The 14,281-nt window shown below is 43.5% G+C and overlaps 1 protein-coding gene and 1 non-coding gene across 2 annotated transcripts; one reads left to right on the forward strand and one right to left on the reverse strand.

Moving 5' to 3' along the window:
* Positions 1 to 7,876: 7,876 nt before the first annotated feature.
* On the reverse strand, positions 7,877 to 7,992 carry LRP88_02240. Its single transcript, XR_014475145.1, has one exon. It is a non-coding gene; the product is annotated as a 5S ribosomal RNA (ribosomal RNA).
* Positions 7,993 to 10,972: 2,980 nt separating this feature from the next.
* On the forward strand, positions 10,973 to 11,436 carry LRP88_02241 (uncharacterized protein; the record flags this gene model as incomplete). Its single annotated transcript, XM_083238908.1, has 2 exons — positions 10,973 to 11,091; positions 11,178 to 11,436. The coding sequence occupies 2 exons, from the start codon at positions 10,973 to 10,975 to the stop codon at positions 11,434 to 11,436; spliced, it is 378 nt and encodes a 125-aa protein (XP_083105503.1).
* Positions 11,437 to 14,281: the final 2,845 nt, after the last annotated feature.

The raw sequence follows: 14,281 nt of genomic DNA on the forward strand, positions 1-14,281 counted from the left end.
AGGTCCTTATTTAAGGCAAAGTAATTAACTAAGCTAGATATAATTACTGCCTTCCATAAGGTATAGGTATAAGAGGGAGATAAATAGAAAATAGCGTTTTATACCTAGTATAGCCTTTATAAATAGCTAGTTATACTATTTAGCCTTATAAGCGCCCTAGTAACCTTCTAATAATATATTAATTATATATTATAAGACTATTTAGATAAGTTTTACTTAGTCTATATTAATAATATCCTTATCTACTTAGATAGGTCCTTAGCTAACTATAGGAAGAAAGTAAAGCTAGTCCTCTAGAGGTTATAAGAGGTAGGCCTATAAATTAATATTAATAAATATAAATTTAAGACTATAAGTATTAAATACCTTAGATTTATTATTAAAGCTAGGCGAGGAATTTAAGTTAACCTAGAGAAGGTAAAGGTAATTTAATTATAAGAGTAGCCCTATTTAGTTAAGGAAGTTAGAAGGTTCTTAGGCTTTATAAACTATTATTAGTAGTTTATCCCAAGGTTCTCTTTTATTATATTACCTCTCATAGCCCTAATAAAGAAAGAGGCTATATTTATTTAGTTAAATAATTACTAAATAGCCTTTAAGAAGCTTAAAGCGCTTCTTATTAGCATACCTATATTAGCCTAATAAGACCCTAACTAAGAGATAATCCTTAAAACTAACTCTTTTAGATATATTACTAGGGGTACCCTTTTATAAGTAAAAAAAGATAAAGTCCTCTAGCTAATAGCTTTTTTCTTAAAGAAAAACCTACTTATTAAATATAATTATTTAATCTATAATAAAGAGCTACTTATAATTATTTACTATTTAAAATACTAAGATATAAAATTAAAAAATATAGCCTTCTTCTTAATTCTCATAGATTATCTTAACCTCTAATACTTTATAAAGAAGTAATAGCTTAGTAAAAGGTAGGTCTACTAGGTAGAGATATTATCGCGGTTTAACTTTATAATTTAATTCTAACCTAGTAAAGAGGCTATTATCTTAGATGCCCTCTTATGATAAGAGTAAGATATGCTAGAGGATCACGAGAATAACTAGATTAGAGGCTAGTACTTATAGCTCTTATAGCTAAGCGAAAAGAAAGATAAGAAGTATCTAATTATAAGGGGAAAAATAGGCTATATTTTAAAGGGTAATATAAACTAACCTAGAGATTAAGAAGTAAACTAAGATAAATAAATTAAGAACCCTTTTACTAATAATTAACTATAATAACTATAAGACTAAGGATTATAATAATATAATTAATACTAGCTAATCTATAAGGCTATATAATAAGGCGAAAGGTAGCTACCTTTATAATAGGGACTCCCTATTATACTATTTAAATACTTAATTAATAAGGGAGAATAGCTCTATTAGCATAAGCAGATATAAGTCCTAAGCTATAAGCTACTCCGCATAAGGATTATCTAAGACACGCATAATTTAGCGCTTACTAGTCACCTAGGACGGGATATATTAAAGTCCCTTATTAGTAGATAGTTTTATTAGCCAGGGCTTAACTTAGATATATAGTAATTTATATAGAATTATAATACTTATAGCTAGAGTACTATCTAGAGAGAGAAACACTATAGCCTCTTAAAGCTGCTTTTAATCCTAGACTAGATATAATTAGAGATATCTATTAACTTTATTATAGATCTCCCACTGACTTAATTAAATAGTTCTATAAACCTCATAGTTATTATAAATTATCTCTTAAAGAGTATTATCCTTAAACCTATAAAAGAGATTATAACTAGTGCTATTACTAAGACCCTATTATAGTGCTTTATCTAATACTATAGTATCCCTAGGGGAATTATAATAGATAGAGGGACCTAATTTATAAGCTAAATATAAAAGAGGCTATATAAGCTACTCCGCATCTAATAGAGGCTATTAATAGCCTAGCACTCTAAGACCGATAGAGTTATAGAGAGGGCTAATCAGGAGGTTAAAAGATATATCTATATCTTCGCTACCTATGCATAGGATAACTAAGACAAACTCCTGCCTATAGCAGCAATGGCTATTAATAACTATCTAGCAATATCTACAGGACTAAGTCTATTCTTCCTTATATATAGCTATAACCTGGAACCTATTGAGATTAATAAATAGCTCTGACCGGATGGGAAGTCACTAGTAGCTTAGGCTAAGTCTATTATCTAGAGACTAAAAGAAGCTACTAAATAGGCATAGGCCGCGATAGCCTTAGCGTAAGAGCGATAAGAGGAAAATATAAATACCTAATAGTAACTATCTAATTAGTTTAAACTAGGAGATAAGGTATAATTATAATTCTATTATATATATTTAGACTAACCCTCTAGGAAGTTTAATTAGCTCTTAGCTAAGTATACTATCCTTAAGACTATTAGATTATATACTTACCGCCTTAATACCCCCCTAGGGATCTATAATATATTTTATATTTCCCTCTTATAGCTAGCTATAGATAACCTATTGCCTTCCTAGCGGTCTAATAATTATCGGCCGCCTGCTATACTAACAGATAATAGCGAGGAATATAAAGTTAAGGAGGTCTTATAAGTTAAGAAGGTATATAAGTAATAGAAAGCCCTAGTGAAATAGACGGGCTATATAAAGCCAATATAGGAACCACTTGATTAAATAGTTAATATAGTAGCCTTAGCACGCTATGAGGCTTAGCATAGCAAGATAAGATCTAAACCTCCCCCTGGAAGAGGGAAGAAGGGGGGTATTATAATAGGCTGAGCCCGTGGGGGTCTCGGCTTACACTCTCGACCAAGACCCACATAAGCTCAATAGCTAAAAGGGGCTCTTTTCGCTTCTCCTTTTTTACTTTCTTTTTCTTTCTTTCTTAGCTTTAGGATACTTATTAGAGTCATTTAGCTAGTTATCAATATACTCAGCTAGACCGTTACAGTACTAAGAAAGCAACCTCCCGGGCGATTAGGCTATTACGATGACCTAAAATAGCTAGACCAATAACGAGACCGGGCTCGAGTGGCTAAAGTACTTTGATCGGTGCATAGCTAAGCAAACAAATAGTCGCTATCATCTTCTAATCCTCGATAGCCACGAAAGTCACCACTCTATCAAATTTAAGAGATATTACGAGGAGAACAAGATCATCAGGCTTTATATACCGCCTCATTTATCTTATTTACTTTAGCCCCTTAATATTAGGTGCTTTAGCGTACTTAAGAATACCTATAGTTAAGAAATAAAGCATCTAATTAGATACTCTATAACCTACGTTTCAAAGACTAAGTTCTTCCCGGCCTTTTATGCTATATTTTAAGCTATAATAATAGAAAAGAATATCAAAGTAGCCTTTAAAGGAGCCAGGCTTATTTCTCTAGACCCGGAAAGTATGGTCTTGAAGCTTAATATGCAGCTATAGACTCTAACGCCGGCTAAGGAAGTAGCTAAACCCTCGACCCCTTAGGTCTTAAAGACCCCAAAGACCATGCTTAAGGCCCAATCTTAGTCTAAATACCTTAAGACACGAGTTATAAGGCATAAAAGTAGCTCTCTAGAGTTAATTCTAGAAGCTATATAGTCTTCTTCTAAGGGAACAAAGATAATTATATATAAGCTTGCCTTACTCGAGGCTAGGGTTAAAGACCTTAAATAGGCGAATGAGATACTAAGTTAGCGCTAGAGGGCAAAAAGGACCTAACTATAGAAAAGAGGGGTAATAATAATAGAGGAAAGAAGGTAAGTAATTAATTAAATAGATATTAATGCGTAGGTAGTGGCTAAATTGTCGAGAAGTAGTAATTAAGGAAGGTTAATGCGACTAAGAGTTTAGTATTATAGTATTTATAATAAGCCTAGATATAATATAAGGACCTATTAGGTAATAATTAAGATATCTAGGGAAAAATATAATAAGTAATTTTAATTAATTAAATAATTTATTATATTTTTATAGTAATTTCTATTATAAAAAGTAAAGATTTTTAAGATATATACTTATCTAAGATATAAGCTTATTATATATATTAAAGTTTTAATATTAGACTTATTATATAATATATTATTTTATATATTTTTTAAAAAAATCTTATAATACTTCTTATAGGGTAATATAAAAAAAGTATATTTATATTATATATTTAATTATTTCTCTATAAAGGACTTTTTTAAAAAATCTAAAAAAATTATTATAAGGTTTCTTAAAAGATTAGATTTATAAAAATACTCTTTTTAGGTTTCTACCTATTTTATAAAAAAAGTTAAGAGGTCTAGGGTAAGTGGGATTTTAGTAATACAGTATGCTGTCACGCATGCTTGTTTGTCACGCAAGCTATGCATATACGTTATTAAATAATAGAATTTTTAATATTATCAAAGGCGCGTATTAGAAAGAACTCTAAAAGCTGGCTAGTTTAATTGATTCTGCGCTGGTTGATAAAGTTAATTTTATTCGGGTATATGTGAAAGCCAAAGAGGCGGGCATGAGGAAGGAGGTTATCCTATCTGGCTAGAGATTTATTGGAAATTGGCTAATAAATCGTCGCAAAGCTCTAGTATATCCGAAATTTAACCGGATAAAGAAAAGGTGGTGGAATGGTTCAAGACGCCGAGCCCTCCTTAGTTGTACTCAGATGATACGCCGAAAACGAGCCGGCAGGTGAGAGATTTGGCCAAATACCGAAGTCGTCCGACTAGGCGGAAGTATAGTAAGATCGCAAAGGGGCTAGAAGCTTTAGAGATGAAGGTGGCCGTTCAGAATGCGCGGATCACTGGCCTCGAGGAGCAGGTATCCCAGCTGCGGCGAGGGAAGAAAAGAAAGGCGGTACTAAACCTGAATCGACGATTCATGGCTCTGGCGGAGGCTCTAGCGGCTGGAGAAGCTCTTCCTAACTTAAAGGAGGCAGAAATAGAGGTGGATATGGATGAGGAGGTCGAGTCGGTGATTGAGGTGGGTGTCAGGTCAGAGGACGAAAGTGAGGACTTCATGGTCGTAATAAAGCACTGCCAGCGCACACGCAGTGGTCAAGAGGTCAAAAAACCACGCAGAGAGTAAAGTTTAATCAATTTTATAGAGAGATATTTTACTAGCTTCGATTTTTATTAATATGATAGTCTATTTTTGCGTGCACTAAAATTTACATTTTATATGGGAGAATCGAAATTTTGGTGATGCATTAGGTGGGGCTATGCATTAGGTGGTCCTGGATGGTAGCGTTCAGTACAATCTTTTGTCATATCAGTGCATCTCTGTGGCACTGTCAACTGCAGTAGAAGTGAAAGATACATTTCAAAAGGTACCGCTGCTGCCAGCTTTGGTATCTTAATCATCACAATATTTTCAGCTATCAGGCGATTTCGTCTCTCAGAGAGGCATTCACACCTAAATCCGCACTTCTCTGCATGAATCATGTAGCTCACATAACAATGCAGACACGGCTGTCTTGCTGCCTTCGTCACTAACACAAGCTTTAACTCTTCATTCTGCAAAACGGCGTTAATCATTTCAATTAGCGCATCTTGCTAGCAAACACGGTTCTTTTTCACCTCGACTACAAATTTATAAAGGCTCATATATATCATACCTTAGTCTCGAGTGTTTCTTCAAGCACTAATTATTCGTAACCTTTACCCCCAACACCATGATCCAAGACCAAACGTATTGTGACACCCTTCTGCATACTCCGCCATGCGTCCAGCAAGTTACCTTGAAACCTTCTTGAATGTTGCCCTCCTGCAAAATTAACGCGAAACAGGGTAGAGAAAGTCCCTGAGGTCATTGAGAAACTCTGCAAGCCCAATGTTATCGCCGCCTTGTCTGAATTGATCGAGTTCCTACGTCTAAAAGCTGAAGGGTCCGTCAAAAAAGATAGCCCCCACCCCCAGCTTGGTCTAGAGCACCCCAGAGATGCCGTCAATTAAATCGAGGAAAAGGGTGACAACAACAGGACGGCTCGAGGCTCCAAATGAATCCAAGGGGTCTTTTGAATGCAAAAGGTCGAAAACAATAGGGACAGAATCGAGTCTGACCATCAAGAACCCGAAGCCCGGTCTCGAGGCGACCACCTGATACGACTCCTCCTGCACGCCAGCCACCTCCGAACTGGGAGCGGTAATGTTCATCTAGGTGAAGTCGCGCTGTCGTAAACCATCTGTGGCAAATCGAGAGATGCCCTGGAATCGCTGAGCCAAGAGATGTCAGACTTGTACACCTTGAGTCGGCTCGGAGTACTCACGCCCCGTAATATATCAATAAACACACAAACGTTCTGAAAGGGCTACGGTGGCTGGTCAACGACAGAAGCAACGATCTGCCGGCTTCGTTGCTTAACATCATCACATAGGCTGAGACTGCTTCGGAAAGTGCGCCCATGGCTCACAATGACACCACAAGGAACTACGAGGAGAGACTAGAAAGGCTTGACGGGGCCCGTCATGTCCCAGGCAGCGCGCAGATCACAACTGTGACCTATCAACAGGATATTCAAAGGTGCTACAGAGAGGAAAGTAAGTATCGAGCGGGCCTTCTTAGACATTATTATACGCGTTGAGGGAAGGACGATTTTGTTGGTGTAGGTTCGGTCAAGCTGGAACGGCGTGTCAGGCAGTGTCTGGCTCACTGGCATGAAACTACCGTTGAGGATATGGGCGAGAGTGAGAGTCACTCATATATCGAGAACAACGTTTGCCAGGGTTTTTAATGAGTGCATGGTGGCCATGGAACCCTGGGTGGGTTGGGTATGATCTGGTGCTGAAGGAAACCATGCCTTTCATTTTGAGCAAATAATACTCACATACCCTGCTCGTACCTTGTGGTGTCGTCATGGTCAGTGCGTCACACCGGCAGTCGTAGATACGCGTGCCTGCTTCCAAGTAGGCAGTCTCTGTTCAGAAGTTCGTCCCTCAACCTGAGATTATGTTGAGCATTCGCCAGAGTACTGTTTCGCCAGTTTATGTCTGTCCGCCCTTGATTCCACCGTGGCCATACTTCCTCCATGACCCTGCCGAGACTTTAGGTAGTTCTACATGTTCCTTCATATGATGCGCGGCAGCAGTCGTCGTCCTGCCGGGCCGCTTCCTCATCCTCCACATATCTACAAAGCTACCCAGACATAATGCTAGACCCCTAAAGAACAGGAATTAAGTGATTATAATGCGGCCTAGCGTTTTCTTAGTTGGCCGACACCCGAAGAGAAGGCAATCCAGATACCCACAACCGGGGCCACATGCAGACGGTGGATCGGGCCATGCAGGACTTGAGAGGAAGACACTACGCGGTAGACTTGGCAATAGGTTAGAATGGGCTGCTTTTGTAGTTTAAATCGTCGAGTATAGGCGTCCAGTGCCGTTCTCCTATTTGTACCCAAGTAGGAGTCGTAATGGGTAACCATGATCAAGGCCAGGCCAGTCACGTGGGAATGGAGCATAAGAAAGCCCCAGAGCGGCTGCATCGACTCGATTGGAGCTTCTTTGCCAAAGCTCAAGGGCTGCCATTGGTGTTTGACTCTCCGAAAGTAGTGCCCAACTTCGGTTTACTTTGGTCAACCCTTTCTTATCAGCCAGCCCTAGAGTCCTAAGTGATTTGTCAAGCGGCTCCCCGCCATGGCAGGCATCGATCTCGCGGAGCACTACACCCTCTCATGGAGGCGATCAGAGAACCAGATCAGACATAGGATGCACCAGGGGCAGGAACTCGCCAACTGATACAAGGATCTGATAGGTCGACATTTCAGTCGCCGATCCTCCCCCCTGCGACATGTCAACGACTTCATGAAGCCAAACCCTGATCATTATCCAAGAGACAAAAAAGCATGCCTAGAATCTCTTGCGAAAATCACTCCACTATAGACAACTGGCAAAGCCTTGGGCGAGAGCAAAGAACAAGAAGAGCAAAAAACATACAACAGCGGGGATTCGCTGGTCGTCACCGACCCAACTACTAATCCGCCCCTCACTGGCTTATCTATGGGAGAGCGGACGGGATCCCGAGTTCTCCAGTGGGTATGGTCGTATGTGCCAGAGAATAGCCAGATTGAAGATTATCCCGAGAGGAGGGCCCAGCAAGTTTCGGAGGCACTTAGCAATACTATGAGTACGGGCTAGCCTGTTGTCTTGTATGAAGGAGAGTCTAGCAGGAGTTGAAGCCAAGGCAAGCTGAAGTCACTCATTAACACGAGGCACTGGACCAGAAGAGACGAGTTCATCATAGGATGACAATTGTGAAGCCAAGCCTGCATGCTGAGGGACTAAAGAAAGATGGTCAAGCCTATGGTGCTACGTCGTGGGCTTTTATCTCTGACAAAATGGAAAACGAGGGCACCACTTCATCCGACCTTTCAGCAGTGCAAAGCTCTTTCAGTAGGACTGGATTAAACGCTTAGGAGGCTGCTTTGGGCGACCGGTATGGAACCGCGGATGGAATGGTAGACATAGTCTCGGCAGCAGCAGGGAGTATCTCAGAGTCCTGGGCCAGATGCGGGGCCGAGCGAACGCCTAGGTACAGTATGAGATTACGCCGAAGTCGGGTCTCTGTCACCTCTAGGGACCTGGGGTGTCGACACCCATGGCTTGACCCGTAGGTTAGATTCGAGGGACTTCCAGCCGATGGATAGTAGAGAGGATAACAACTAGCCCCATAGACGTTGCCTCGGACCCGTCTGGTCGTGGCCTGCAATAACCCTCTATGCCAACACGCCAGAACAAAGAAACTGCAAGGGACTAGTGGCGGGAAGGGTGACTGACACAGAGCGGCATTAAGGAATAGTCCAGGAGAAATCATTCTGCAGGCATATGCAACCAATTGTATCCCACCTGGCCCTTTGTATTGGGAAAATGGGAAGTCATGCTGTGATTGGAGTGGCGGAAGAGCCCAACAAAGCGATAGAGTTTTGACCGAGGGAGGTCACTGGACTACAAAAGAAGGAGTAGCAAGTTTGCCTAAGACCGGGACAATCTAGCGGCTTCTGGCAGCCCTTGCCCTTGTAAAAAGGTCGGAATCTCTGCATCCGTCGCCCTACAGGCCATTACATCCCCCATTGAGTCAAAGCAAGGTAGGAACATGTGATCCCAACTGTTGGGGAAACCCTCGCGGTATTAGAAATCAAAGGGAGTTGATCTCCAATGCGCACCGATGAAAGAGGCAAGGACAGCATGTCTTTCGTGAGGAGAGGTTGAGGCTGAGGCCTACTCTAGCTTGCGATGGGCCACCATAAGCCCTTTAGCTTATGGGGCATATTAAACCATTTGCCCGAGAAAAGGGTCAGGCGGCCCGGATAGTACTGCCTATGGAGCGTGGCGTCGTCTATAGAGCAGCAACAGATATCAACGGGATCATTGCTTCGTCAAGGTGCGATTAAGGGCAAGGACACAGAGAAGATGTCGTGAGCTAGATTGGCATCTATACGGCAAAAATCTGGAATGAAACCACACATCTCCGTGCATCGAGAGGAAGCATTGGCTACCTCTATTAACCCCTAGCTTTCTACACAGGCGTTCGTGAGCCTCACTCCCTTTAGCTAAGGTAGCCCTCGACTCGTAGAGTGCTTTATTAGCGAAAGAGGACAGTCACCAGGGCAAGGGGCTTGGTGAAATTGCTATGGCAGGCGCTGATTGCTACAGAACCGGCCGACGCGGTGTTCAGGCGACATAGAGGTCAATTCTCCGAGACTTTTGTCTTTCTTAGGTTTGATCTTCATGCGAGGTCGAGAATTCGACTGCTGTGAATCAATCTCGTAAAGCTGGGAATGCTGTATAATCTTCATATCATGGTATGGAAGGGCTAGTGGGGTTTCAGTTAAGCAGAGGAAGGCGAGAGAGCTGCGACAGAGAACGAGGGTAGAAATCAACCTCGTGGTATTCGTTAAGACTTTGTTTTGTGAGGGCCTATCATCTTTCAAGCCTCTCCCTTGCGAGATGCGTAAAGATGGCTTGTAACTAAATGCCGAAATCTATGGTCGAGAACAGCTACGATAGCAATACTCACAATGACGGAGAAGAGACTCAAACACGCCTTGCAGCAAAAGATTTAACCGTCAATAGAGAGGGCGCTGGTTATTGTGTAGTGAATGTCGCTGCTAGTGAAGCTTGAAACCTGCCATAATCTATTGCCAACCAGCTCATCAAGACCGGACTTGGCCCAACGGGGGGCCATAATAAATATCCATTTTCAAGAGTATAGATACATAGCCACAGTTGGCAACTGGACTGACATAATGGTATCTGGGTGGATAAAGGGGGGCGCTGATGGGTACGCTCAGGAAGGCAACGTTTATAGCACCGTCTCGGAGGGTTCTGGAGTAGAGCTGGGAGGTGGTGACCTTGCATTCCTAGGAGTATCGGTGACAATTGTGCCTTTAAATAGGTCTATGCAGGCTACGTTGAGGGCAGAGCAAACATGTCTGGGCCTAGGCCATAATGTGAAGATGTCATCCTGCATCAGAGCAACAGCTCCCAAATGAACCAGCACTCCCTGAGGACCCAACTATACTACTACCAAAGGCATTCTGGGGCTGAAACAAGGCCGGTTATTGCATCATTTCCTTTCCGCGGGATGGATGCGAAAGGGCCTTTACCTTCGATGCAGATACTCTATGAACCATCCACCTCTCAAATCAGTCGCGTCAGCTTTCCAGGTAAGTCGCGAGTCCAAAGGATTCAGCCCCCACAGAGGATCATCTGTGCCGTTGTTCAACCACGTCATTGCTTTCTTTCAGCCAGGTTTCCAGCTGGCCTACGCGCCGTGGATCCATTCCTGCGAGAACAGCATTCATGATCCTGCGGAGATCTATGGGACAAAGCCATACACAGGATCTCATGTAGTATGTTTATTGACATGGTATGCCTGGCCTTTTCCTCTCAGCAAAAGGTATAAATAGGTCATGCGCTCCAGCTCAGCAAGCATCTCTGTCATTCACCATTCTTTACAAAGACTTCAAAACCCAACATTACTTTGAAAAAGTCTCACAATACTTGAAAATCTCTGACAATCATCACAATGCATGCCGGCTTTCTTCTGAGTACCATTTTGGCTTTCGGTACTGCCACGGCAGTCTCTGCCTCAGCGATTTCACCTCGCGCCAATCGTAAAGCGAACGAGTTCTCAAGCGGCGACTAGTAAGCCTTGATCTGAGCGCCCGCCTACTTTCACATCCAGCTTTAGTATCGTCCACGTGCTGACCTCTGCTTCCTTTTCCTTGCAGTGCGCAAAGAACCGCTTCTTACAAGCATGAGAGCAACTTCAACGTTGATGTCACCATGGACGACACTAGCCATTCTGTCTACTTCGCATCTGGACCGTGGTTCTACTGCGGAGGAAAGACTGGAAACGGCGGTTCTTGCACTGACGACTTGCTGGGAAGTTGGAACAATGATGAAAGTCACCCCTGCGTGAACCTTGACAGAAGAGGTGATGACGGTCGTCGCATTCAGTGCGTCAGGTGGAACAACGGAGGTGGTTAAGTAGATAGAGACTGAGAGGAGCTCAGGGAGCAGATATATGTGTCTCCTGCGCGCTTCCCCAGTGTAACCGCTCCGAAGAGCAGTCTCGAGTTGTTCTTGTTATTCATTAGAACACGTCAATTCAATGCAATGATTCCTTATAGTCCCTCTCTTAGATACCCCCTGCCCTGGCACCCGTATTGTCCTCGTCAGCGGGCGTCGTTGAAGTGACATAGGTATACTTGGATTACCTGGACCCGAGGCTGAACGGTATCGACGTTCGTTGACGTGTCACATCTTGGTGAGCTGGCTAATATCGCCGTACCACTCGCGGACTGCCTTCTCCAAGACTTCGAGGGAATGCGGTTGTGGCTAGACCATATCCCAGATCTGGGCTCAGCTTTGCTCACCTCGCTCTAGACCTAGTCCACGTCACTCGCCTTGCGGAGAGCTGCTGAACAGGGCTCTCGTCGGGGCCATTCCACCCGAGTGATGATGCTAGGCGCTTCGTTTGATTCAACACTAGCGCGAAGAGCGAGAAGGAGTAGGTAAGCAGGTAGAGGTGTCTGAGAATAGGAGTGGTGGCTTCGTTGGTGGTGGTGTCGAGAGCCTTAGAGTTCCTAGCTTTTATCCTATCCCATCAGTGTTCATAAGGCTCCAAGAATGTCACGATAAGGGGCTGGGCTCAACAGAGGCCTCGGGAGCGGTGTTGTATCCTCACTCCTGATTGGCAGCTCCAGAACTGAATATGTCGGACGCATGGCACGGCTTAGATTCTTGTGGCCACTGGTGGAATGGGCAGAGATCGCACACGATACGTCCTTTTCCACAATCTAAATGACAGACATAAGAGCCATGATTTAGACGGAGAATAGGTGTTGTAATCGTATTGCACTGTTTTTCCACCACTTCGGTCGGGCCTTCAGGATGTCGTCTAGGCAGCCTTCTGTGAACGGCAACACGGAGCATGTGGACAACCCAGATATAAAACGTGACGCAGCATACAACCGTGCAACAAATAACAACGGGAAAAGGGACGCCAAGCATCCCACTCAGAAGAACCGCAGCAGCGAATACCAAACCACTAGGAGGACTAGTTACAAGATGTCGATGAATATTTGCAGAAAGGAGCCATTCCAGATACTGCAGGAGATTTCCTGTAGACGGGGAGCATTTTAGATGCTATTGAAGATAGCTATTATGCAAGATAAGAGGTAACGTTCGGCAAAAACACTGAGCGACTCCTAGGTTAGAGAAGGCGGCAATTAGTCCGGCCAAAAGGGAGGCCGTCCGGACTGGAGGGCGTGGCGGCTGAGGAGGGCCATCGTTTTGGCCGCTTTCAAGAGGAAGACTATTCAAGTTGGGAACGGGAATGCGGCGACAGACTATGTATTTCTGGATACTGTGATGAATCCTCGACAGCGACGTGGTCGGGAGCCGGTAGATGATTATGCTTGCCATCAAAGCGAGGAGAGTCGCATTGACTAAGCCTGTTTCCAGTAGAAAGGTCCGACGGCCGTTCCCTGCCGCTGCGAATTGGTGGTTTAGTTTACTGTGGCCTCATACGAGTAGCTAAGAGCCATATCATAGTGGGTTGACTTTCTTTGGCTACTACCATCCAACATGTTTTGTTTTTCACCAAGAGTTTAGAAAAAGCTGCCTGTTGCCGGCGCGGGGCGTCAACCGCCTTTGTGCCCTCTTCCTCCTCGTCATTCGGTGTTCATGGCTGCTGGCGCTATTCTAACGTATCGCAGTTCTTTTGCAGTTTTCTGGGCCTGTCTGGAGAGCCTCTTTGGCTCTTGATGGTTAGCCATGGATGCTTATCTCATGCACCTGCAGATGCTTGCTAGGGAAAGAGAGTTTCTTTACAGACATCTGGGCACAACATGGTGTTTTTACATCGGACGAATGCCGGTGTTGACATTAGAGTGGCCGGCGATTCGCCTTGACTTTGGTTATAGGCTGGCCCTGGGAATATTCGCGTTGTATAGGATCCTCTGCACGACGGCAGGCCATCCCGTTGACACCATACAAATTCACCGTCAGAAGATGCATTGGCGGCAACATGGGATAAATGCTCCTCATGTCAGCCCTACTAAGTGAAAATTTGACTTTTGGTGCCAAAACTAGTAGAGATTCAATCCTCGATGCAAACTGCCCAAAAATACTCTAGGGCTATGTAGGGAAGACGACAACAAATAATCACCTTACGAAAGAAGAGGGCACGAAGAATGATTGTGTGATAGAGATATGGCATCCAGAGAGAAAAGAATGAACCATCACTTCTCACACAATATCTAATTCTTAACTTGTTCAAGTCACCCGCAAGACAACATCATGGCGATATTTGGGCTCAGCTAACCATCGAGGGCCGGGCTACAACTACAACAAAGAACAGATTGACAACATCATGGCAGATGCACGTCTTGTATTGCGCTCTTGCTCGCCTTCATTTTTGTCGGCATTGGGATCAGTTAGATCTAGAAAGTCTCGGTAGACTTGCCCTCCATAGCACTATCTACGAGTGGAAGTCTCCTGTCTCAAAGTAATAGCAAATACTAGCCACCCTTCAGTCTATATCGGGTGCATCCGCACTGTCTAATTTCATGATCGAGACGAAAGCTGGCATGACAGAACCTCCGAGCTTCTGAATTCTGGCAAGTACCGAAATCAAAGACCTCAAACATTACAGTCACCATGTGTCGTCGTCTGTCTGGCTTAGTCCACCTGGCTTGTCATAGCCAACCAGACAGGGGACATCCTCGAGGACTCTCACGTAAGCCATAACCATCCATCGGGGCCATTATGGCCATGCTCGACCAGTTTACACGAAGTGTGTTTGACAAAATAGTCGAAGCCGAGCCCC

The sequence above is a fragment of the Fusarium phalaenopsidis genome (assembly GCF_050370095.1).
Source record: "Fusarium phalaenopsidis strain FUZ10S chromosome Unknown contig_32284, whole genome shotgun sequence".
In the NCBI taxonomy this organism is placed as follows: domain Eukaryota; kingdom Fungi; phylum Ascomycota; class Sordariomycetes; order Hypocreales; family Nectriaceae; genus Fusarium; species Fusarium phalaenopsidis.